The sequence below is a fragment of the Hippichthys cyanospilos genome, chromosome 6 (genome assembly GCF_059441005.1).
Source record: "Hippichthys cyanospilos isolate Australia breed blue-spotted pipefish chromosome 6, RoL_Hcya_1.0, whole genome shotgun sequence".
NCBI classification, from domain to species: domain Eukaryota; kingdom Metazoa; phylum Chordata; class Actinopteri; order Syngnathiformes; family Syngnathidae; genus Hippichthys; species Hippichthys cyanospilos.
Window position 1 is genome coordinate 3,350,621 of NC_142374.1, and position 27,214 is coordinate 3,377,834.

General features: G+C 41.0%; 2 protein-coding genes across 4 annotated transcripts; one reads left to right on the plus strand and one right to left on the minus strand.

Annotated features, from left to right (window-relative positions):
- Positions 1-1,587: 1,587 nt before the first annotated feature.
- Positions 1,588-22,081, minus strand: gan (gigaxonin). 2 transcript variants are annotated; one of them, XM_088417630.1, is made up of 13 exons: positions 21,883-22,081; positions 20,680-20,903; positions 20,451-20,565; positions 19,981-20,331; positions 17,789-17,857; positions 17,522-17,673; positions 15,865-15,986; positions 14,029-14,141; positions 9,989-10,138; positions 6,621-6,757; positions 5,178-5,312; positions 2,026-2,135; positions 1,588-1,931 (listed from the first exon to the last, which is right to left on the minus strand). In XM_088417630.1, the coding sequence occupies exons 2-13, from the start codon at positions 20,862-20,864 to the stop codon at positions 1,759-1,761; spliced, it is 1,812 nt and encodes a 603-aa protein (XP_088273756.1). In that variant the 5' UTR covers positions 20,865-20,903; positions 21,883-22,081; the 3' UTR covers positions 1,588-1,758. The 2 variants fall into 2 exon arrangements, with proteins under 2 accessions (XP_088273756.1, XP_088273757.1); XM_088417631.1 differs by having other exon boundaries at positions 20,680-20,771; positions 21,883-22,078.
- Positions 22,082-22,527: 446 nt separating this feature from the next.
- On the plus strand, positions 22,528-24,647 carry acd (ACD shelterin complex subunit and telomerase recruitment factor). Of its 2 annotated transcripts, none has more exons than XM_088417634.1 (2): positions 22,528-22,595; positions 22,823-24,647. In XM_088417634.1, the coding sequence occupies exon 2, from the start codon at positions 22,862-22,864 to the stop codon at positions 24,488-24,490; it is 1,629 nt and encodes a 542-aa protein (XP_088273760.1). In that variant the 5' UTR covers positions 22,528-22,595; positions 22,823-22,861; the 3' UTR covers positions 24,491-24,647. The 2 variants fall into 2 exon arrangements, with proteins under 2 accessions (XP_088273760.1, XP_088273759.1); XM_088417633.1 differs by having other exon boundaries at positions 22,530-22,725.
- Positions 24,648-27,214: the final 2,567 nt, after the last annotated feature.

Consider the following 27,214-nt stretch of genomic DNA (forward strand, 5'->3'; position numbering starts at 1 on the left):
TTGGTCTTCGAGGGCCGGTCTCCGACTGCAATGCATAATCGGCAAGGTCTGCAGATGCTGGATAATCATCTTTGAATCAGTAATATTAATTAATATCAATAATAAAAAGTATTTAGCAGTCTGACCCTCGGACCAGGATGAAAGAGCCCTGATTCAAGGCAACTGCCAATGTAGGTATCTCGGAACCTCTCCCACTCCCTTCTGCATGCTCATGAGATTCAATAGGTTTTAAATGAAACAACTCATGCATTTCACCACAGTAAACCTCACTCACAGCAGGAGTTTTCACATTTGCATTGCAGTGTGAACTAAGAGTGTGTCTACCTTTACATGCATGATCCCGAGTTGAGGTCAGCTAGCTAACAGTTGGAAGTCACATCCAACAAACAGGGTCAAAAGATGGCAAATTTGTACCAACTAGAAAGCCTTGGTCAGACTAGAATTCCATCACTCATGGCCATTCAACACCTCAAGATTCACATACAGTAAGTGAATTTTGAAACCATCGGGGCGAGGAGATCTATTCTTCAACATAACATATGTAATGTTTACTTGCGGTTGTAATCTGGAGACAGTTACAAGAAGACCGACAGCAGGGAAGGCCCCACACATACTAATGTTTGCATTTGTTAGTGCTGCTAGCATGCTGCCATTCAATAAGGGCACTGGCATTGTCCTCCATCCTTCCGGGTTGCCGGCAAATACAGATATCCAAACATCCACACTCACATTTTTCATTCAATTTAGAGTCCTCAATTAAGAATCTAAGCATTTTTTTGCAATGTTGGCGAAAGCTACCCAAATAAAAACACGCAAGCAAGGTGAGACTATGCAAAGTTTGAAAAGGAAGACCCAAGAACACAAAGGGATTCCAAGACAGTACCGTTCAACTGTGAAGACCTGATTAAAAGAAAAAAAAAAAAAAAACGCCCAACATGGCACCCAGAACGAGCCTTTTGCGATTATTTTTCTAATGAAGTATGAGATTATGCCAGTTGGCCGTGCAGAAATCACATATTGTAAAAGATTCCTTTGTGCTCACAGTAAACACGCTGTCCTGCATATCCTAATTTCCAATTGGAGAAAATTCACGAAAAGCACACAAAAAGCCGTTTATCATTATAGAAAAGGAAAGTTCTTACAAAAATGTTTGGCTTTTAACATAGCAATGCTATTAAAATGATGGTTAGTCACAGTTTGACTTCAAACATATTGTCAAACTTGCAAAATGTCTTTGCAAGCTGTTTTGTCCTTTCTCCATCCTTCCATCTCACTTTGCAAATTATTTAAAAAAAATGGTCCATTAGACCAATAAAAATTGTACCCTCTGATATAATTTTCCCTTGAGTACTCCAAAACTGCTTTTCCTCCACTGTTGTCGAAATCCTCATCAAGCAGTAGATCAGGTGTAAAAGAAAAGAAAGCAATAATTAAATAATCTGCTAAAATTCAAATGATTTGATCACATCAATAAAGCAAATTGTTTCATAAAACATCAGCCTAAAATGTAAACAATAGTTTTATGATTTCTTCCCACTGTTATAAGTTACGCAGCATACGCTGCAAAAAAGACAAAAACAAAAAAGGTTCCTTAAAACAGAGCATATTTAAAGCATAGTTAGCTACATAAATACTTCAGTGTTTACAAATTCCCAAAACTCAAATATGACGCCATCCAATATGCGACCGGAGATTCCAAGTGTGCAAAAGTGAAAGAGAGATGTAGCTACAGCAGCAGCTGCTTTGTTCTTTCTCAATTCAAACTCTGATTCGAAACATGCCTTGGCTCAACTGAAGGCGGAACAGACGACAGTTGGCAATCCGAAGCGCGGCACAGGTTGTTTTGGAGAGGTCGCTGGGTAACATGGGCTTGGTCCGATGCCACGTCCCCGTGCTACGGCGGAACTCGCGGATGTAGTCGAAACTGGTACCTGTGCACCCACAACAGGCAATCCAATCGCACGATAAAGGTCAAGGCTGCTTGGAACATTGTGTTCATCATGGTTGTTGTTGCGTTTTACTGACCGGTGTCCAGGTCTCCGACAACATAGATGCTGCCTCCAATGGGAACGGCACCGTAGACGAATGATGAGCTAGTCTGGATACACAAGTTTTGGTCGTCTAGGAACATCCATCTGCACAAACCAGTCACCGCAAAGATTATAAGAAAGTGAAGGTGTTAGACAAGAGCATCTCAAGGATCTCATGGTCGACTGGAATCAGTAAAGAAAAAAATTACAAACTCATTTTTGAGGCAGTAGCAGTAAGTACAGTAATGAAGTAAACAGGTGCAACATTGATGTTACCAAGAACAAGAGCAGACTAGAATTTCATCGCTCATGGCCAGTGTGGCAAACTTTACAAAACATCACAAATCAGACACAATGGCATCACACCAAGGTACCAGTTATTAGCAGAGAAACTCAGCTGTTACTTTGCTCACTTTGAGAAACCACAGCAGAAACACCTATCTTCAACCCAGCCCCCACCACGATTCAGCACCCAGCCCTCTTTCACTGTTGCAGGGCATGAGAAGATGGTGCTCCTGGCAGTTAACATCAAGATGGCTGCCGAACTGGCAAAAGCGGACAAGGTCCAGAGAGCATGTGCCCTCCAGCTTTTATTGATTTTTAGGTGGCTTTTCAGTTTCTTTGGACCTCTGCTGAGCTCATGTGCCACAATCATCACATGGCCCTCACATCAGCACATGGCCCTCACATCAGCAATACTGTACTGAAGTTCTTCAAGAGTCTCATTCATCAGCACATCATAATCTTTCCTCTTCTTAAAGGGACAGTGTGAGATTTAGACCGTTTTTCATTCGAGAGGAATGAATCAAATTATTATAAACTTAAAAAAAACTTAAAATAAATGTGTTCTTGACAACCAACAGTATGTTTTAAATTCAATGGTAGGTGTCGTTATCATTAAATTATATTAGATGGGGGGTGGCACTCCTCCGGAGGCTGCCATGTCTGTTATAGCTATGGACAATGGTAAATGCAGCACCTCCTGCTGTCCATGAAGAAAAACGGCCTAAATCTTACACATTGTCCCTTTAATTTAGGCCAATACCAGTTTGCATATTGGGGGAATATATCAGCTTGAGAAGAGAAGGCCATACTTCCATCTACCGGCCCACTTTGTCTATCTCCTCTGAAAGCATCCATAGGCGTTCCCAGGGCAGCCGAGAGGCACAGTTCTGGGCTGTCCCCGGGGTCTGCTCCCGGTGGGACAAGCCCAGAATACCTCACCGTCCAGGAGATAACCTGACCAGATGCCCGAGCCACCTCAACTCTCGCCTCTTGACCGAGGAGGAGCAACGGCTCAACACTGAGACCCTCCCAAATGACTGAACTTTGAGGCCGGACATCCTGCTGAGGAATCTGGGATCTCATTCTTTCGGTCATGACCCACAGTTCGTGACCATAGATGAAGGCAGGAACGTGGTTTTGACTGGTAAACTGAGAACTTCGCCATTAGTCATAGCTTGGTCTTTACCACAACAGACCAATACAGAGTCCACATCACAGCAGATGCTGCATCGATCTACTGGTTGATTTCCCGTTCCATTCTACCCTCAGTGGTGAACAAGGCCCCAAGATACTTGAAATCCTCTACTTTGGCTAGGACCTCTACGTCGACACGGAGAGGGCACTCCACCATTTTGCAACTGAAGACCATGGGAGGGGATTCTACTAGACGTTCCAAGCAGAACCTCACTATACGTTTGGGTCTGCCAGGTCTGACCGGCATCCTCCGCCACCATCAGGCCCAAAACATAAAGGTCCCTCAGCAGAACAAAAGAATACCCAGAAGGACCACTGTCCAGTAGTCTGAACTGCAGTTTCGTGCAGAGGCACAAACAACAGTCAGGACACATCATCCCACCTGAAGGCGGAGGGAGCCTTCCCTCTCGTCCACCGAGGTGAACCCCAATGTACAGGGGCTGAGCAATCAATATGCCCAAACCTGCTTTGTGCTTAGGTTCCAAAAAAAGTGTAGCTCTATTGCGGGCTGACGTGCCCTCGCTGGAACGGCTGCTTGAGTCAGACCATTTCTGCGGTGTTGACAGAGGCAGTGTACTCCGGGCTCAGGGCATGTTTCTTCTTCAAGAGTAGCCCTCTTGTGCCCACCGACACGTTGGAATGTAGCGACTCGTTGGGTTGCAGTTCTTGAAGCTGCCGTGGGACAAACCGGCGTTGGCCAAGGGTTGTCTTCGCAACATATTCAAGTTCAATTTTTAAAAATTCAGCGCACTCATACGCAACCCTAGTTAAGATTATGCAGTTCAGAAGAGGAATGGACTTTGAAAAATATGCAGCACTGGACCTCCAGCGATGGGGCCGTCTTGACAGCCAAATGTGGCCTGGCGGTGAAGCCTGACCGTACACAAAGGCGGTGAATTTGGGGAAGAAAAGTAACTCATGCTACGACATGTAAATTGAAATCTAATATACAAAAAAATGCAAACAATTAGGCTTACAGAAGCGTCTCGGAATGCATTGCGTTTGCGTATCTTATCGGACAAAAAAAAATTGTACGCCCTGCATATATATGTTCTCATTTCTCTCAATGCCATACAATTGCTAAGGGAGGGAATAGATCTCCAGTTATTTACATTATAAGTGTTGTATGTACAACGGTTATGAATGGACAAATGTTGTGCCGTTCCTTCCCACACATCATGGAAAGATGGAGAGAGGTGTTGCCAATTGATTATTTCTAGGAGGCATTTTGGAAATATTTAGTTATTTATTGATATTGCTTAACAAATCGGTAGAATAATATATTGCCTTGCATGTTTCATCTTTGTGACAAATCATTTTTTTCTGCTGGAGCCATTAAAGGTACAATTCAGAAGAAAAAAAAACCTCCCAAAATGTTAATTTCATACAATACACGTATTAAAGCAGGTGTTTTGCTGATAATATTTCATGTCAAAACGTATTTCCTACCAACGAACAAATACTTAAAAAAAAAACCCATCAGATCAATCCCAACTAACTTTTAGGAAACCAAAAACCAACAAGAGATTCCTTTGACTGCAAGCTGAAATTACAGTATTTCAAAAATTATTGACTTGAACAGCATTCTCACTCAGAAAGTGAATGACTGATTTAACTAATAGAGAAGAAATTAGAGAAAAGGGATAGAAAAAGAATAGAAATCAGCACCTCCTCATTTCATCATGGTAGAATTCAGACTTGCAGGTCATCATATGACGTTGCTCTGGGTTGTCGTTTTCTTGACTTCTCACTCCACCAAACACGTAGAGCTCCTTACCGATGCCACAAGCCACAGATCCAAACCTAACAAGGCAAATTGGTCAAATTAGCCCAGTACAGTCTGGATGCCACGGTGGGAAAAAACACTGTGCATTGAAGTTGCCAAAACACCACTTTTGCGACAAACTTTCCAGAAAAAACTTCTGTCTCTTCACGTCAAGGTACTTTGGCTAAAAATAGAGTGATGTCGTGAAACTCCGGTTTATGATTGCTACACATAAACGGGGATCTGAAGAGTTTGGCAAATCTCCACTTTGGCCGGAGTTTTTAGACTGAGGTTTTTTGTTTCATGAAAAAAAACAAAAAACAAAAACCGGAACAGATAGCAGATAGGGCAAACCAGAGACATTTACTGGCTGTTGGCAAGAACTGAGGCAGACTATGCCGAAAAGGTCAGTTTAAACTGTGGCTTTGCAACCCGAAGATGATGCAACATGGCAGCTCATTTACTTGTCAAGAGGATCTGCTATTCTTTAATGAAGTACACTTTATGACTCAACAACTGTTATATCTATTGTTTCATCATTATGTGCAACATTCTCATATGATTGAGTTAATAGTGAAAACAAGCCAAACAGAAACTAAAACTTGCAATGTTGGTGCCGTGACAATGACCACAAAGCTGTGTGTCATTTCATGTTGCACAATATGGGGACATAAAACATCAAGCAGCAAGTTAAAACAGAAAGTCAAGTCAAACAGTTTCCTTACAATATCAATGAGCAGAATACAGATCATCCTATCTGGAAAAAACAAAAATCCCTTTTCTTCAGATATGATGTTTGAAAATGTGTAGTAATCCTTGTTCTTAGCAGTCAATGTGAAAAAATGCAAGTTTTGCTTTTTTGGCCATTGATATGTTCTACATGTTAGTCGAAACAACATATTCTGATTAATATTGTGGAATTTGAATCAAGCAACTAAATCCACCCATTTTATCTATTTCAGGGGGGTGACCATTTTCCAACTCAGTGCCTAAGAGCTGAGAGCTTGCGAATGTCACATGTCCAAATCCAGAAAACCACTGAGCAGTGACAGGATGTGTAGTGGAGACACTTAGAACGTTCTGTATTAATGTTTTAGAAATGCTTTAGAAATAAAACTTGACTAAGGATTTTTTTTTTTTTTTTTACTTGACTTCACCCTTTAAGATGCAATTCATTCAAAATACTACTAATAAAAAAAACCCACTACAAACAAATTATGTCTCCATTGTATAACAAAGTTAAGGTGAAATAGACATACTTTGAATTAGTAAATATATTGAAAGAGCCTTCTTAATTATCAAACTCTATGTTCACAAAACCAGTAGAAACAAAACTAGATTATTACCTCCTTTCCTTGAGAGGACAGAGGCCAGTCCACTGCTGGGTTTTGGGGTCAAAGCACTCAACTGAATCAAAAAGTTTCCCGTAGGAACCACCACCCATGGCATAGATCTTCTTATTCATGGAGGCATAACAACCCACCTTGAGAAGGGAATAAAATTTACAGTATCCATATACATTATTTAGTCTGTCACATTGCTTCCGCCATATCAAGACAAAGACAGAAGCCAGGAGATTAAAAGGACACATTAAGCACATCACATATATTTGTTTCTTTGGTCTGGCTTGCACACCTTTCATCGATGTGCATTCTCCCATACAGACTTCTAACACATCCACCACATGTAACCTGACGATTTGAGCAATCACCACAGAGGTATATGACTAAATGAAGTCTGAAACTGCCTGTAAATCATGGAACATGGAGTTTATCTGGAAGTTGTGAATGTCGGAGAGGTGTCTGTTACTAAGCCAAACACTTTTATGAAGTATTTTGTGGCGATGTTGAAGCCTCACACGTCTTCCTTGTTGGACAGTCTGCGTTGGTGCGGATGGCTGACTGGTGCAGCTGATGATGCGAAGAGAGGAGCATCGTCACAGAATGTAGATGTGTAACCGAAACTGAGTCCAGGCGTGGAATTGAAGCCAGTCTAGATGGGTCTGGAGAGCCTAACTGTTCTTTAGTACGTATGTCACCCGTGAACAGATGCTAAAGCGGCTTGTTTACTTTCAAACTAGTAAACAAGCAGCATACGAGTTTTGTATTAGCATACGAGTGTGACATCATGCATGCAGTGATATTGATTTCTCTCAGCCACTAGGTGAAATAAGACTTTGAATCAATATTTATGTATGTAAGAACGGTTCTGTGAGCTCCGGATGACCGTCAGGGGCAGTCCTTAAAGCACAGAATAAGCCGCGCAAGCGCAGGACAAGAATGCATAGCAACAATAATCAATCGTGACGGTGGGTGAACAGATATAAGACACTGTCCCTCAAAACCTATTTGTGCGAACAACACAAAAATGAGGATTCCATCTCTGGCTGTCATCCGGGGCTCGTAGAATTGCTGTTACATATGTAACTGTCGTTCTATTTTGCCCCTACAGACCGCCAGAGGCGGGATGACGTATAACAATGAGATCATGAGGAATCAACGGCACTTACCTCAACCTCCCATAGAAGCCCCTGAGTGCAACAACATCCACATGACAGAACCTGGCGAAAGTGCCAGGGGACAACCAGATTGCAGTGGCACAATTACCCTCCAAGGGTACTCCATTCAGCACAGTCCAAAAAGTCGCAAAACTCCTGGGAGAGTGGCCGCGAACCCTCGAAGGCAAGGGGCGACCCGAAGCCCCCAAAGCATGTGTAATGACAGACCTGGGGAGCCCTAGGAAGAGCCCCCATATGAAACAAAAAGCTGAGACGACTTAAGAAACAATGCTGTAGTGTCCACATAAAAGAGCAGGGCCCGCACAGGGCACATGAGCTCAGCAGAGGCCCCGTGTCCTCGGGTGGGAGAACAAAACGAGCAGTGCACAAAAGCTGGTTGATAGTAGAAGTAGATTGGACCTTCCGACCGAAAGCGGCGAGGGAATGGAATGCAAGAGCTAGAGCCGTTGTGAGACGCAGCCAATACAGGCCAGACTAGGAAGTGGAGTAAAGAACCGAGAATGGGGGCAAAACGCAGCCAATGCAAATAGCACGACCTGGCAGGTAAACAAGGATCGAAAGATTGTGATAGGTGACAGATTGTGACAGGTGACGGCATAGGCGCAAATAAAACTGGTAAGAAGCAAGCATGAAACACAAAACAACCCAAACCGGTTCACTTACTGATGAAAGTCAAGTCCGATTTTTTGGTGCAACCGCACACATAAGACCGTACAAACCAACATGCGAGATGAGTGGCATATGCGGGTGGAGATGCCACTCATCTCGCACCAGCACAACATGGGACAATGAGTCTACCATGAGCCAAGACAGAGTGTGAAACGCAGTTGATAAAACTGGATACCTGAAAGCCCACAAGTTAAGAACGCTGAAAAGAAGCAAATAAGAAATTGGCGACAAATCACAGAAAAAGCAACAGAAATTAAATGCCAGGAATAATACAAATGATCTAACCCCATGAAGCAAAGCCATAGGAAGCAATTTTTGTGCAACAACAAGGCTATACCAGGATAAACCAACACAAGTGTCGCAGCCACCGGAGGACGGAGACTACAAAAAGCAGCTCCGACCAACATGGTTCACGGGCTACCAGTGACGAAAAAAGACCATAAAAAGCATAGAACACAAATGGCATGCAAACCAACGTTTCTGAGAAGGTTCTGAGAAACAGTCTTCCGGGCGACACTGCCTTTTATATGTTCACCCGGAGTCATGATTGACGTATTGTTGGTATGCGTTCTCGTCCAGCACTTGTGTGAAGGCTTATACTGTGCTTTAGGTACCGCTTCTGGGGGTCTGGAGGGACGAAATAGCTCCTGCGTCATCTACAGCCGCTTCTAACAACAAGACATTTGAAGAAATGCCGTACCTCTTAGGCTTTCCCTGTGTAATTTGTTGCAAAGAACCTTGTTTTGCCCTTTGTCTATTTTGTCATATCTGCTTGTTGTTTGCTTCATTTATACTTTATCAAAAGATTTATATACAAAAGCATTACTTGTGATTTATTACAATGTTATTTTTACTTTTGGTGTAGTGATCCCTCACTACTTCGTGCCTCACCTATCGCGCCCTCGGTGCATCGCAGATTTTTTTTGAAAAAAAAAAAAAGTATATTGCCAATTCTTGCATGCTAGGCAGACGAGGTAACTATAAGTGAATGCACAAGCTAGACATGCTATTGGCTCCTGGAGCGACCATCAACCAATGAGGACAGGAGTTGTAGTTTACCCCCGCCCCAACTCTCGCTGATTACAGGAGTTGTAGTTTACTCCCGCCCCAAGTCTCGCTTCTTAGACTAAGAGGGAAGTTTCAGTCTTGGAGTGTGACACTACTTGGAGGTTTTTCACCCATAGCGGGAGGCTTCCGGTTCTCATTAACCGCAAACAATTAGGGATCACTGTAAATTCATTATGTTGAGATTGATCAAATTTTACACAGTGAAAAATAACTGTGGAATTTATTTATTTAATTTTGATTTTACTGTAAATTAAACTTAAAAAAAATGACCATAAAAAGGGAAACAAAGTACCAAAATTGTTACAGGTAAATACTAGTATCAATTACCAGACATGCTGAAAAAAGTTAAAATGTTAATAGATACCCATGCCTGGTGAGAGGCAACTTTTGTTACCACCTCTGAAAATCTACCAGCTTATTTAGATTCCACTTGACTGTAAAGGTTTTATGGCGTGTTACCTTGCGGATCATTGTCATACTGGTCTGCATCTTCCAGGTATTCATGTGAGGATCAAAAACTTCTACAGTAGTCAGTTCAGTTTCTGCATTCTCCCCACCAAGAATATAAATTAGACCATCCAGCTCCACCACACCAAAGTTCTGGCGAGTCTGCACAAATCATGACATATTTTTAACTACAAAATCTTCTACCGAACAACTGGCACAAGGATTCGCTTGTCCAACACTTCGATTTGTATTATATATTTATATGCAAATGCAAGAATGTGGAAAAAAAAAATCACATAGCTTGTGAAAACTCTCTCCAAGGGTAATTATAAAACATGCATTGTTATGTAGCTAAATGAAGGTTAGCTAGTGTAAAGGTGCTCTTGCAAATGTTTAGGCTATCAGAATTTAGAAACATGACATAACAACAAAACACTCCTTCTGGAGCCAGGCCTGGAGGAGGGGCTTGCTGGTGAGGGGCTGGTGACTGAGCCTGCATCCATGGCGCCCGGCCGGTCTCTTCCTAATGAGGTAACATGGTCCCCCTTCCCATAGGCCCAGCACCTGTGGGAGGGGCCACAGGGGTCGCATGCAGTGTGAGCTGGGCAGCTGCCAAAGGTGAGGACCTTGGAGGCCCGGTCCCTGGCTGCAGAAGCTAGCTCTAGGGATGTGGAATGTTACCTCCCTGGCAGGGAAAGAGCATGAGCTGTTGTGCGAGGCAGAAAGGTTACGACTAGACATAGATGGACTGGCCTCCACACACAGCTTGAATTCTGATACAAATCTCCTTAAGAGGTGTTGGACTCTCTTCCACTCTGGAATTGGCCACGGTGGGAGGTGCAGAGCAGGTGTGGGCATACTTAATGCCCCTCAGCTTGGCGCCTGTAAATTGGAGTTCACCCTGGTGGGTGAGAAGATAACTTCCCTCACCATTTGGATTATGACTGTGTGTAGAACAGCAGTTTGGCATACCCACCCTTTTTTGGAGTACTCGAGGGGTATGCTGGAGAGCACTCTCTCTGGGGACTTCCTAGTTCTACTGGGGGACTTCAATGCTCATGTGGGCCATGACAGAACAGGAGGTCCAAGACTTGAAAGTGATTTGAACCTGAGTAGTGTCCTGTTTCTTGATTTTGGTGCTTGTTGTGGTTTATCCATAAACAACACCATGTTAAAACATATAGGTGTCCAGTACACCTTCGGTCTCAGTGACTTGGTGGTCATAGCTTTGGATTTTTCACCGCATAGACACTCGTGGAAAGAGAGGGCGAGAGCTGTCATCACCACCCACCACCTGGTGGGGTAGGAAGCTGGTCCGATCTGGCAGATTGAAACGTATTGTGAGGGTCTGCTGAGAATGTCGAGCAGAGTCCCTTGTCAGAAGGAGATTCAACTCCCACCTCCAGCATAATTTCTCCCACAACCCAGTGTCAAAGTGGACCATGATCTGTGCTTCCATTGTAGAGGTTGATGATAGGAGCTGTCGCTCCGGAGCTGTGGTGGTCACTACATGTCGTGGTGACAATCTTCGAACCAGCTGGTGGACACCCCCAGTAAGGGAAGCCGTCAAGCTGAAGAAGGATTCCTATTGGGCCTATTGGGTCAAAAATTTGAGTGTGGGAGGAGTTTGTTGAGGTTATGGAAAACGACTTCCCAACAGCTTCAAGGATATCCTGGTTCACCATCTGGCGTCTCGTGAAGAGGAGGCAATGCACTTTTAACACTGTGTATGTTGAAGATAATGTGTATAATAGAGATGGGCTCACCCACTTCTGAGGTTTAAGTTACCAAAGTGGCTAAAAGCTCCTTGGTGGAAGGGCCCCTGGGGTACATGTAATCCGCCCAGAAATCTTAAAGCCTCTGAATGTTACAAGGTTGTCATGGTTGACATGCCTCTATAACATCGCAAGGACCTCAAGGACAATGTCTCTGGATTTGCAGACTGGGGTGGCGGTCCCTCTTTTTATGAAGGAGGACTGGAGGATGTGTTCCAACTACAGAGGGATCACCCTCTTTAGCCTCCTTGGTTTGGTATATTCAGGGGTGCTGTAAAGTCAAACCTTGGATTCAGTATGTTTCATTCAGTATGTTTTTTGTCCAGGCCATGGAATAGTGGACTAGCTCTACACCCTTGGCAGGATCCTCATGGGAGCATGGGAGTTTGCCCAACCAGTCTACATGTCTTTTGTAGACTTGGAGAAGGCATGATTGTGTCCCTTAGGGAGTTCTGTGGGGCGTGCTTCAGGAGTACTAGGTATTTAGCCCCCTGATATGAGCTGTTGGGTCACTGGACCACTGATATCAGAGTTTTGGTCTGCAATTCCAGCAGTAAGTTGGACTCTTTTCCAAGTGGGGGTTGGACTCTGCCGAGCCTCCCCTTTGACACTGATTATGTTCATTACCTTTATGGATAGAATTTTCTAGGCACAACTGAAGGTTTGGTTGTTTCAGCAATGCAGCTTTGCTTATTGAAGATACTGTGGTGCTTTCGACTTGTTTGAGCCGTGATCTCCAACTATTGTCCATGAGTGAGGGCAGGGTGGAGCGAAGACCGGCAGGGGGATCAGTCACAGAGTCTCCAGTGATGCGGACTCTGTATCGGTCTGTCGCGGTGAAGAAGAAACTTAGCCCTGAAACAAATCCCTAAATTTACCTGTCAATCTACTTTCCTACCCTTAACTATGGTCATGAGCTGTAGGTTGTGACCAAAAGAACACCAACCCGGATACAAGCGGCTGAAATGACTTTCCTCTGCATGGCATCTCTTAGAGATAGAGTGAGAAGGTCGGTCATCCAGCAAGGGTTTAGAGCAGAGCTGCTACTCCTTCACATTGAGAGGAGCACTGAGGTGGCTCAGGCATACATATTAGGATGCCTCCTGGACACCTCCGTGGTGAGGGCTTGGACGACTCACGACACACTGGAGAGATTATGTCTCTTGGCTGGCCTGGGAGTGCATGGGGATCTCTCAAGAGAAGTTGGAGGAAGTGCCTGAGGAGAGGGAAGTTTGGGCTTCCCTGCTTAAGCAGCTGCTCCCGCAACCCGACCTTGGATAAAAGGTAGATAACCGACGGATAGATAGAAAACTAGCTCCAGCACAAAGTGGTTGTTGTTGTTTGTTTGTGTTTTTTCCATCTCGTGTGCTGGTCACCATCAAAAAAGTGGTCCTGGATACATCTACTTAGCAGGAATTGCCACAGAGGGGGCCCTAAGCACTCTGATTGGAGTTTATATGTCTGTTTGGAGACACTGTCAGCATGGAAACGTCATAAACCACATGCTGAAGTCATGACACTTAACAGGTGTGTATCGTATTTTCCATACTATAAGGCGCACCTTCAATGAAGGGCCTATTTTTTTTTTAAATTATTTTACATATAAGGCGCACCAGATTACAAGGCACATGCTGTAGACTAGTGGGTGGGATTGCATTATGCATCCACTAGATAGAGTTGCGTTATGCATCCACTAGATGGAGCTGCACTAAAGGGAATGCATTAAAAAGAATCAGCAAAATTACGTGCAACGTCACAATTGACCCAATATGAAGTAGGGCGGGGTACTTGGTTAAGCATTTTGCTTTATTTTATTATTAATGCAGCTATGCATTTTCTTTATTTATGTATTCATTATATATGATACGACAATTAATCGTAAATTATTTTGTCGATTATTTTGCTGACCTTCAAGTTATGGCTCACAGATCCGGAGGTTCCAAAATTACAGTTTGAGAATCACTGGCAACAAATGACAATTGTCACTTGCTAGTGTGCATTACAAATCTACAAGACTTTCTTTTTAAAATCTTGTGAAGAAATAGGCGTTGTCATGTGATTTGTAATGACGCATCCAAAATAAAACCTGTTCCAGATCTAAAGGTGCAGTCATGCACTCTGATGATGATGATGATTATTATTATTATCATGGTTTTTTTTGCTTGATTGATCTAAGTGATTTTACAGATAACCGTGATGATTTTGACATGAAAGGTTAATTTCATTGCTAACTGAGTAAGCAATTTGAAAAACAGATGCAGAAGTTGATAAGTATACCTGGAACATTGTGGGTATGGGGCTCCATGTGTTGGAATCTGGGTCGTACTTCTCACCAGTGTTTAAGACTATATTGTTCTCATCTGTTCCACCCACCACAAACAGAAATCCCTCTAAAAGAGTCAAAAATAAATAAATAAATAATCACAAAACCATATGAAAGGGATTATAGTCCTGCTTTGTTCAACTTAGACCAGTGATTCTCAAATAATGTTGATGTTTTGAGCACAATTAATAATTTTATTTGGGTTTCAAAATCCATCCAGCCATTCAATTTCGATGGCCGCTTCTCCTCACAAAGCTTGCAGGCTTGCTGATGCCTATCCCAGCTGACTTCAAGCAGTAGGCGGAGGACACCCTGAACTGGTTGCCAGCCAATCACAGGGCACAGAGGGACAAACAACCATTCACACACCCAATCACACATAAGGACAATTTAGTATGTCCAATATACCTGCCCTGCATGTTTTTGGAGTGTGGGAGGAAGCCGGAGTGCCTCGAGGAAACCCACGCAAACTCAGGGAGAACATGCAAAGTCCACACAGGAAGGCCGGAGCCAGGTCGATTTGAACTCTGATTAAAAATAGCTTCTGAAAATACATTTACATTAACATTCATTTTTTAAACAGTTTCAAACAAGTTTGACATACTGTATGGCCAAAAGCATACAGTGATCCCTCGTTTTTACTTCAGTACGCATATTTACTTAAATCTTAAATTATTAAACCTTATATAGTAACTGAACAGTTACTCCTTTCCATCCTTTGAAATCTTAGCGGCGCCCGGAAATTGAACTGAAGTCGAAGCTATACATAATCAAACACGATAACAACGAGAGTTTACAACTTGAAATACCATTTTATTATGAAAGAAATCTAGATAAGAGATTTCCAACGGTCCGGTGAAAGTCTTTGCTCCTCTGTCTTGGGTCTTTGCAGAGCAACAGCCTATGTGTTTTCCGATTGAAACCGGCACGTTCAGGTCTGTGTAACAAGCGAGAGTTGGGGCGGGAGTGGATTACAACTCCTGTCCTAATTGGTCGGAAGTTGCTCCGGGAGCCAGTCGCGTATCTTATAGAGATGCCAATCTCTTACTTGGCTCCCGGCGCGACCATCAACTAATGAGGGCAGGAGTTGCAATCTACTTCTGCCCCAACTCCCATTTGTTACACCTAGAGGGACGTGCCGTGTCAGTCCTGAAACATACGCTGTTGGCTAGACCCAAGACAGAGGAGCAAAGACCATGTTATCATGTATGATTATGTACCACTTTAACATTAATTCGACTTCTGGGTGCCGCTAATATGACCGCGATTGCCGCGAGACTTCAAAGGATGAAAAGAGGTAAGTGTTCAGTTAGTAAATATGGTTTCATAATTTAAGATTTAAGTAAATATGTGTACTGCAGTTGTTGGACATCCGTAGTCAGTGCCTTTATAGTTACCTTGTCTGTCTGGCATGCAGGAACCCGTCACAGCACGATAGGGCGCAATAGGCGAGGTGCAAAGTAGTGAGGGATCACTGTATTGTGAGCTATGGCGGCCGCTTGCCAAAAGCTGAGACGCACTATACAGTGTTTGTTAAAACAGCAGGTAGTTATTAGTAAGAAAGCAAGTTTCATTTGCTGAGCCATAGTCAATATTTTACATCTATGCAAGAATTTGGTATGCCTCTGTATTAAAAAACACTTTTAGGTCCAGACTCACAAGTTGAGAATCACTGATTTAGACTACTAATTCAACATACTTTTCAAAGTGCCAACTAAAGAGAAAAATAATGAAAAGCATTCAAAGATTATTTCTGCAGCACAGCCACACTCCGCTGCTCTCTCACATACCAGCAGCAACAACTCCATGACCCATACGGGCAATGCTCATAGGTTGCAGCTCAATCCAGGATTGTCGGTTGGTGTCATAGAGTGGACACATGCAGCGAGTCACAGCTGTGGGTTTTCTGGTTCTGTATGGAACAAACAAATTTGCACTCACCGAACATCTACTTTTACAACCCATTCTCACACTAAAAGGACTAAGTTAAGCTCGGAGGTCTGCAGAGTCAGCTCAAACAGTGGAACCCAGAGTTCAACGCAAACATGGTGAAGCTGCATTTACCGGTTATGCTGCACACAAAATGAATAAGATGCCAAAAGTAAGATTGTATTTTAAGCCAAGGTTTATATTTTTTAATGAGTTTTTCAAGAGCATTTTTAAAAGTCTATTTAATGTTAAAATATGTCTATGGACAGTTTGTTCATTTAGGAATTTTAAAGCAGGGGTTCTCAAACTTTTTGGAGTCAGGACCCCTTTAGAAAGCAAGTTTTCCAAGGATCCCCATTGCAAATCTTCGTGGAAACAAAACAAACAAACAAACAAACAAAAAAAAAACAATATTTCTGATCATTATTAAATTAAAAAAAAAATAAGTGGCCTTTTATTCACCAACAGATCCAATTTGACATCAATTCTATTTGTTACTTTTTAGCTGTACTGGTTTAGAAAATAAAAATTGCAAATTGCCTGCCTCCATATAACAAACCAGGTCAATTTCCAATTATTTAGTCAAAAACAGCATTCTAAAATAAAGTGCCGCTGTAGCTTTGATGGCTTTATCACCTTGTTAGCAAGTGATTGTAGACACAAAATGCTTTTAGACAAATTTCAAAATTATTAGATTTTGAAAAATATATTAACCTTGTAGAATGGATTGCTTTATTGAAGAGTCATGAATAGTTTCACAATTTAATATCAAACAAAAGGAAATCAACACAAATATATATTTTTTATTAATCACCCAAATGATTTCGTGGACCCACCCCACTCTGGTCACTGTTGGGCATGTTACTTCGAAAATTTGAGATATATTTCTTATGACTAGTAATAAGTCGCTTCATCGCCTCATTTGCAAGCAACTGTAGACACAAAATGCATTTTGAAAAATTTCTAAATTATTACATTTTAAAAATGATGTAAACTCATTCAATGCCAGAGACATATCTTCGTGTTTTTTTTAAGAGTCCGGACAATCAATACTTAAGTTTATCAAGGACATTAATTTCCAGATACTTAAGTATTAAATCAATACTTAAGAGTAAGTATCTGGGATTGAATATCCGGACTCTTAAAAAAAAAAAAGAAAAAGGAAAATACATCCCTGGCATTGATTGAATTAAACTGGTTGAATAGGTTGCTTATAGAGGCATGAATACTTGATTATAAAATAACATGAAATTAACACAAATACAATTTTTTTAAATTGTTAATTACACCAATTATTTGACGGCCCTCATGCAGTCAGGCCACGGAGCCCCAGGGGTCCGCGATCCCCCACTTTGAGAACCACTGTTCGAGAGAACTGTCTTTTACATACTTTGTTGCTCTTTAATTACTCTCTATTCTAATTAGTTGTTTGAAAATTATTTTAAAAGCTCGTACTTTTATTTATGTAAAACACATAGTTTGCGTATGAAATATGCAATTTAAATATTTCAGCCTTACCTGCGATCCTCTCCCCCGACAACAACAATGCACTCTGAGTAACCTCGAGGCTTGAAAGCAGCAAGAAGAGCTTCGCCTTGCAGCTGACTCTCTCCTAGAACTGGTTGACAGTGCTCTCTAATCACCTCTCTCATCAGTGGCTCCCCCAACGCCTAAAGGAAAATGATGACACATGCACACGAGTTAAAACCTGGCCTGGCAAGAAATATCTGTTCAAAACGGAAACCCAAACCTAGTGTGAACTGAATTTACAGACTGTTTCATTACCTGTTCTCTCAGGTAGCTTGCATCCAAGCCTTGCAACCACACTGCAGACATCACTTCTCTCATGTGCACCTGCAATTAAACAAAAAGATTAAGTTAAACTTTAAATAAATATTTAAAAAAAAAAAATCTGTGAAGTGCTGGGGTTGTCTTTATATTGTTGGTAATAAACACTTTATACATAAAGAAGATGTTTACGGTGTTGTAAAGAGTGACAACTTGTGTTATTTAGTCAAGGGAGGGCTACACGATTATGTCCAAAATAATAATCATCATTATTTGGGTCAAAATTTGGCCATTATTAAAATCACAATTATTAATCAGGATTATTCAAATAAAATTAAATCCAAGTTTATTTGTATAGCCCGGAATCACCGAAGTCTCAACTTTACAGGTGAAAATAAGTCATACAGAGACTTCTTTCCATCATTAGTACACAACAGCATCCCCTGATCAAAGCTGCCAGAAAGGGAAAGACAAACTCAAAAACCCTAATTTGGGGAAAATAAGTAGGGACCACAGGTGGGGGGAGCCCCCTATCAGGGTCAACTGAGTGTACAAAACAGATGCAGAATAACATATTGCACCATATTAAGCAGGAAATGTCCAGTGCAAAGACGTCTTGACAGTCGGCGAAGCCACCAGGCAGGATTCGTCCCACAGTCCGGCCAAGTGGGTCCATCCCAACAAAAACGCCGCAGAGGAGGAGGCGTCATCATGTTTGGTTAACGTGTCTACTTGGGTTAGGGCAGTGCTTCTCAAATAGTGGGGCGGGCCCCCCTGGGGGGGGCGCGAGGTGATGCCAGGGGGGGCGCGGATGATCCCAGGAAAAAGGCTTTGTTTTTGTCATGTGGAATGTAATTGCAATAAAGTACGGTAATCATTTTCATCATTTTCGTTTGTTTTCTTATATGTCATATGTTTTCTGTAATCTATATTGTTTATGTGTATGTCTGTATTTGGTACATGCAGCATCCACTTCAACCTGTGGGCCTGGAAGGGGCCTCCTCCCACCTGTGGTCCGTTCTGGAGGTTTGTGATTTTCCCCTAATTGGGGTTTTTGAGTTTTTCCTTCCCCTTCTGGGAGCTTTGACAGGGGATGCTGTTGTGTACCTTACACCCAAAAAATGTCTCTGTACGACTTCTTTTTTCGAAAGAGGTCTCCACATGACCTCTTTTCATCTGTGAAGCCCTTTGAGACTTCGGTGATTTAGGGCTATACAAATAAAATTTGATTGATTGATTGATTGATTTAGTTTCAGGCACTTTGGTGCAACTTGATGTTTTTTTTTTGTTTAAGACTAAGCTATAACCCGTATAAACGCGATAAAAATAATTAACAGTTGTTGAAAGTTGATTTGTATTGCGGTTTTCTGTTGTTAATGTTAAAAAGGATACATGTGTAGGTATACTTAAACAATTTTCATCAATAATAATCTTATTTATATTCAGTGCATCGACTGGAGGGGGCGCGCGAAAAGATTTCTTTTTTCTAGGGGGGGCCTGGCAAAATATGGTTGAGAAACACTGGGTTAGGGTTAGTGTTTGTTTTTAAGCAAGCATTATATAAATAACACTTCAAGGCTTGACTTCAAGTCAAAAATAATTATGGCAAAAACTTGGCACACAGGGCAACAAAGTTAACTTACTTGCTTAGTGCAAACCAATGAAAAAAATGAAGCCTATTTAAAACCGAGCACATTCAATGTGTTATTTCTGGGCAGATTCTGATTAATCTGAGTCAAGGTCAAAAGGTCAGTCACCCATCAGTATTCAGTCTGTTTTATGAAAGGTCATTCAATCATTCATCAGTATTGAATCTGCAAAATTGTGAAACTGACCGTGATTCATCAAAATCTGACCAAGAAAATCCCACTCATTGAATGGGAGACAATAGAAGCAAAGGCCAGAAGTCACTGATGCCATGTGCTAAATATGGCTGTCTTCCCGGCGCTATATTAGGGTTCCTAATCAATCAATCAATCAATCAGAAGTTGTAAAAGACCAATGACGGAACTGTTTTCGGATGTTCTCTTTCTGTACCACCACAGCGCTGCCTCAAAAAGCTGAGCCCACGCTTAGCTGAAAATGGTGTGGTATAATGTATGTTGCATAGAAGCCCAAACTCAAACCTGTCGAAAGCATTTTGAATTGACTCAAAAAGTGATAGTGAGCCAGGCCGGGTGAGTACATACCCTGCGAGCGTCTGGATCGTGGCTTAACCATCGCACCACAGCTTCCAGCACATGCTTTTCATTCCCGACGTTAAGTTTCTCCTCAGCCAGCACCTCGCAGAGTCGGTCGTGAGGCAACTCCCTGAACTCCTCTGTGAGTGCAACATCACGGAAATGCGTGTGCAAGTACTCCGTGGCAGCATAGTGGACGTGGTGCAGGCAGTAATGCAGTGAGAAAAGACGGATGCCAATACAGTTCTCTGCTGTGATGCAACTTTCAAGGAACTGGCAGCACAGTAACTTTAGCTCAGTCATGAGGAGCAGGTCAGATGCTTGCACCATGTCCTGGATGGTCCCTTCACTCAAAGTGATCTATGTGTAAAGGTCAGACAATAACACATGAATCAAGCACAGAGACAGTGAGGTACAAATTGAAACAAAAAGGAACATCGTTTGATATCTAAACTGTTTTTGAAAGCTTCTGCACTCACCTCACCACTGAAGATGTAGTCCAGAATCTGTTTCATGATGGGCATGGAGACACCCTGAAGCTCAATCCTGTATATTGATCCATCTTCTTTTGGAGGATTATAGTTTAATTTGGTCCTAGAATTGAACCATTGACATGAGCAAGCACTTGTTTATAGACACGTTTTAAATGTTACTATGAATGCTACTATTAGTGGAATGAAGCTAAAAGTCTCACTCATATTGCCTTACCGAATATAAGGGCTGGCTGCAGCCAGAATGTTTTTCTGGACAGGAAGCTCCTCACCATCCACCACCAGCAGTGCATCGTGGAAGCTCTGCTCCTGCCAGAAGGTGCGTAAAACTCTGAGGAGGTTCTGGGAATGTTGAGGGTCAAATACCCTTGAACCAGTATCATTTGATGCAGAATCTGGCATGTCTGGACTTGGAGAAGTCAGGTTGTGTGCTCTGTAATCCTGTTTGGAAAATGGTCAAAATATTGCCAAAACATTGAATACAAATCAAAACTCAAGTGTCCTGAACAGAAACGAGACATGTTTGGCCTGCCCATCAAGAATGAAATTAGGAATCCTAGCACAGTTAAAAACTCTATTTTATTTGTCCAATTCTGAGATTGTTTCTATGAACCAACTGTCTTGTGCAACGAATGTTCCCAGCCAAAAACTAAGAAGCTAGGCTGGCCTCTATTCCACAGCGAAAGAGACACTTTAAATAGTGGCACTATAATTTCGAAGCAATTTGTTACAGACGAATAATTAAGACACATGGTAAGAATTTTAAACTATGTGAGAGGAGGTGCTCAGGATTTGATTGGAAACAACACTAATGAACAAAACAAAATACACTAAATAAAACTTTTTTCGCCTAAATGTAATAATTTTTAATATCAGTAATTATTACAAAACGTGTATCCAAGCACAAGACAAAACATGTCTTCTTGAAGGACAACACCTACGCCAAAAAAAATCCTCTTTAGAACAACACACCAGAGGGGGGGGTAGTGAGCACATATTTCATTTGCCCTGTTAAAACCAACATGACTCACGAAAACCGGTTTAATGTACACTTATGATTGTATGTCTCAAATACTGTAAATATACACAAGATCACGAATCAGTAGAATATATCAATTAGAAAAACACATGTCACATAACCTTAAGAGAGGGGACTGCACAAATCACAAGGTGTCTAAAAAGAGTTTGGCCCATTTGCTAGTAAAATGGCAGTAGATGAGTTAGTTTTCATTGTATTCGTTCCCCAAAATGACACATGTAGCTAGCAGTATAATACAAACATGGGGTTGTTCGCAATAGAGGCGTGATTAAATCAACATTGTTTCGCTAGCTTTGACTTGCTGCATGTTTACAGTTGTCCAAACTTGCTATGCCATTTTTGAACACATCTAAATTCAAGTGGAACAGAGATGTGTCTTACCTTAAGAGAGAGGGAGAAAAAAACGCGTCACTCGTTCTTATGGGTGCAGTCTTTGCCTAATGGTTATTACCTCACTAAATTTTAGTCAGCTCAGCACACATTACACTGTTTTGAGAAGTCAAGGCATGGCTTGTGCTGCATTTAAAGTCCAAAGGACATTGTACAATTCTATTTCCAAACAAACACATAACTTGAGTGGATTTAATTTGACAGCAAAAATATTCAATTCACGCATTTACTATTATAATATCTGATTCTTACAATATTTTGATTGCTGAAAAATCTAAAATACCTCTACAGTCGTAATTTGACAAACGATTAGTCGCGTGGTTATTGCTTTACCTGAACTCACCACCAGCGTGGCGGAATTACGTAGCTGAGTAGTGTCCAAATACGCTCTTCGTTGTTTTTCTGTTGTTGTCATTTTTTGCCAAAATCGGTGTTTGGGGGCATATAAAACGATTTTAATAGTCTATATATTGATTTTTTTTTATCTTAATGATAAAATTATAGGGTTGCAATATGCAGTATCGCTGACTATATTCCGATCAGTGTGCAAAAAAGACGAACCCAGGCGAAATGGGACGCAGCCGTTTTGTTGGGTGTCACATGATCTTATGAAATTCTTCCGGTTTGTCAACTCTTACTACATCACAGTACCGGAGCGTACGGCATCATATGAAAATCGGGAAAGTAAACAGAACCATTGCGATGTAAATATTTATGCAATGATCAACATGATATCATTTTATTAAAATAAATGAAGGAGCAACATTTAAGTTAATCTTTGTTGATTAGCCTCGTACGCGATCGCAATTCAAATATTTGACTTCACAAACGAAAGTGAGACACTATTACATGCCTGTGTTTTGCATACTGTCTTAATTCCTAGCCTAACGTTTTTTTGTTGTTGTTGTGTTTTTTTGCGTTTGACCCGCAGGTAGTCTGAGGGACCCGCTGAAACGCTTCATTTTCAAACATGCCGCGAGTTCCTCAGGGTGCACTGTCTCCGTGGATCGAGGATCTCATCCAGAGTTATGGCAGTGAGGAGGGTAGCAGCAAGGGTGGACGTTTGAAGGCATATGTTGGTTCTGTTGGTCACATGACCCAGTCTCAGTCCCGGAAGCCAGAAGGCTCCACAGAGCTGATCTTTCTATCTGATGGCGTAGTTCAGATCCCCACCATTCTCACCTCATCTGCGTGGGAGCATCTTCAGGAGCTGGAGGAACGGGAATGTTTCACTAGTCTGCTCAACACCACTGTTTGCATCAGAGACTACCAACTGCAGTTTCACGTGGCCGAGGAACCGAGCAGATGCAGGTTCTTCTTGTCAGTTGGAGAGATGGTATCAATTGCAGTTGGTCCAACTAAATACAACACCCCCTGTTGCTCCACTTTACCCTCGGTCCAACAGAAAATCTGTAAGACATGGAAGTCGCGCTTGGTCCAGGAAACACAGGACTCACAAATGAGGCACAATGACTTTAATCTGTCTGATCTCCTGTTCGAGTGGCAGCTTGACAGTTTGCAACCTGTGCTTGATGATGTGAGGCAGACATTGATGATGGTAAGGAGTACTAATATGAATGTTTTCACATCAACTTGCCTCTCATCAGCGACTCAAATGGACACGTTCACTCCTACAAGCTGGGACATTGAACGGGTTCAAGATAGCAATAAGGAATGTTTCAGCATTCCGATTAAGTGTCTTCTCATCCCAGAAGGACATGCTATGCAAGGACAAAAAGAAAATGCAGCTATATTGTCAACAGATGGGGACACTGAGTTGAATTTGTGGCTTTCTGAGAGCATCCGGTCAAGTAGTGATTCTACAGACTGGCAAACACTAAACCTTCCAGAGGGAGAGAGAGTAGTCCAAAACTGTAGTGCTAACATTACACATCATGATAACGTATGTGTAGAGTTAACTAATGAGGACATCACACCATTAGAGAAACCATGGAATGTGTTTCCTCCACCTAATGGCTTTTCTTTCTCAAGTGTGTCCCAGGAAGCCATTCCAATACAGTCTGTGCAGTCCTACCAACAAAACAGTCAAACAAACCTAAACGGCACACAACTTCTCATAACGAGCACACGAGAAGATTTACAACAAAGCAAAAGCGAACACAGTTTGTTTCCACCGTATCAAAATCCACCTCTCTCATCTGGCAGCAATGACACAGCAACAACAAAGAGTCATATTGCTCCTGAAGATAAACAGACAACGATTGAGAATGTGGACATACGACAAGAGATTGTCTTGACTCAACATAAAAAATCAAAGAGAAAAAGGGACGTGGAGTCTGTGCAGGATGCGCAAACAACAGTTGCGTTTGGGGAGAATGATGTTCCACTTACTGCGAGCCCCCCATCATGGTTGTTTGACTCTGTGATGGCTTCTGGCATTGTTGAAGGCAGCATTCACCGTCAAACTTTGGGTACTGAAAAAAGAAAAACTCTTACTGCTCATGCTGATGGGGCACCGTTTTCATACACTTACATGGTTTCCGGTCAGAATCTTCAGGACTTGAGCAAGTTTCATGTCGCAAAATCTCTGCTTCCATGGGCCATCAAATATCTTGTTTCAAAACAAATGCGTATGTAAGGTCTCGGACTTGATTGTACAGTATTCTATTTGATGTCAATACCATTTTGTTCAGGTTGTCACGAAAGTTGGCTCTATTTTTAACAACGTTTGTGTCTTAAAGTTCCGCATTTATCAATCCTACAAAGGTTCTAATAAAGTTGTTATCTCAAAAGTAGGGGAAATTTGGACCCAGCTCGGATTTTTTTATGTTTTTGATGTATGATATCAAAGGAAAAGCATATAAAAAAAACACTAGGAGGCTAGAATATTGAATAGATTGTCAAGACATTACATCTTTCAATAAGCCACACTGCCGTCCCTTCTAAATGCTTGCAAACAGGAGGTGTCAAATTTTTTGTCGGACTCATTTATTGCCATTCAAAATTGGAAATACAGTGATTCCTCCTTTTTCGCGGTTAATAAAGACTGGAATCTATATATGGAATCTATCTATGTAACAGTATATAACAGTATATATATATATATATATATATATATATATATATATATATATATATATATATATATATATATATATATATATATATATATATACATTAAAGAGAAGGAAATCGCCGGTGATATGTTGTCGTTTGAGAAAAGTGCTAGTTTGAGAAAATAAATAAATTCTGCAGGTTGGTCTCTGCCCCCCTCCGCCTCCACCCACCACCAGCTCATGTCAAGTCGCCCCAAAGGTAAATGTAATTTTTCCTTTGTATATTTATGTTATTAAATTTAACTGTACAGTAGATTATGTTACTCATTTTTAATATGTGTATAAAGTCGTGATGTTTTTACCTAAGGTTTTTGCACGTGTTGCACACATTCACTAATTAACAGGTTTGGATTGCCCGTCATACGACCAATTCGAGTTATGAGCCTAGCCGCTGGACGGATTAAGTTCGTAACACGGGGGACCACTGTATATATATTTGTATTTGATAACGTGATGACCTTTCAAAGTGAGCCCAATTGGGTGAAAATAAACCCAGACTAGTGAAAAATTTCTGGACACCCAGGGATTAATATCACTTAATCAACAAATATGGTGTTTAAAACACATACTAAGCATCTGAACAACTAAGGCTGAATTATTGCTGTCCTGAGTGGCATGGTGGAAACCTGATTAGCATATCTGCCTCATAAATTGGAGGTTAGGGTTTGGACTCCAGCCTCCTTGTGTGGAGTTTACATGTAATAATCTGAATACTGTAATAATCTTGAGATGTCACTGTACCCTGCACTGATTCAAGAAACATTATAGTAACACGTTGTCAGAAAACAACAGCGCCTCTTCCGCATTTCACAGTAAGGGACAAAGGTAAATTTCACATTGACAAAGACAATTTTTAAAAGTTCACTCCATGTTTTAAAGTGTACTGATGTTGATCTTTATTTTGAGTTCCTTACGTTTGTTAATAATAATATGAAAGGAAAAACGATTCTGGACATTTATTCTAATTTGTTTAAATGAAGTCTGTCAGTTATATTTTTTCATTGTATAGTGTTATGATTATCTGGAATGTCTGATTGTTTGTACATATTTGTGTTGTTGTTCTGATTTTCTGTGTTGTTCTATCGTTTGTTATGTTGACAAGGAATTGGTATCGTGAAATATAAAATGATTCTATGTCAATAAAAAAAAACAGTAGGGCCCAATGGTCTTTTATTGGTATTCCTTATTTTTGCGCCTGTGAACGGAGCTAAAGAGCCTTGTCAAAAGTTCCTGTCTAACAATGGAAAATTAGCTAAATTGGAAAATTTATGTTTACAAGCGTGTAGTGAAAATGCTTTTTTTTTGCATTATCGTTACATTTACGTCAAAACAGTTTTAAAATTAGTAAAAATCATTGTTTCAGAGCATTTTTCACATGATTTATATCAGAACAAACCAAACATCTAAATAAACGTTTGTTGACTTTATTGCTTCAATTAACATAATCTCTTCCAGAATCTCTTAATCAAATGAAATCTAGATTTTGGTTTTAGCCACCTCGATGTCATTTAACTGAAAAAAAAAAAAAAAACAACAACAGCAAAAAACTGAAACATAATACTGTACTGTACTGTACGTTGGAATGTCTGAAATGTTTTTTTTCGCCGTGTCCAGCAGATGTCGCCTATGTTCCGACATACGACACTTCAGAGAGTCAACCTACACTGCAAAGTGTCAATTAGAAGAAAGGCTTATAATCAGAAATATAATCTTATTTTTTTGTCTGAATATGAAAAATATCTTGTGTAGGAAAAAAAAACTTTATTAAGAACAAAATGCTTCTATTTAATCTATCATTTTCTTATTAAGATTTCTTTGCTCAAAACATTTATATGTTTTCTCATAACGAGATAAAAAGATGATTTTGAATTATGTTCATCTCAATACCAAGGCCAGTTTCCTGAATTAGGAAATGATAGCAAAGTCAAATTCTCGGAAGAACAGACTTACTTACAGGAAGACACCTATTTTCCTACTCTGTAATTTCAGTTAAATTACATATTAGAATTGTGTTTACTTAAATCAACCTCATTGCAGTCATTGTTTTGATTAATAAAATTATTAGAAACATTTTTCGAGTTGTTCTAAATAATTACAGTTTTGCATGGGTGTAATTTTAAGAAAAATATAATGATGATCAAATTAAAAAAAATGCAGCGATTCTGATCTAGCATCTAGAATTATCAGAGCTGACCTGAATTTTGAAATTAATGAGAAAGTATTGCTGACATTTTTCAGTGTATTAG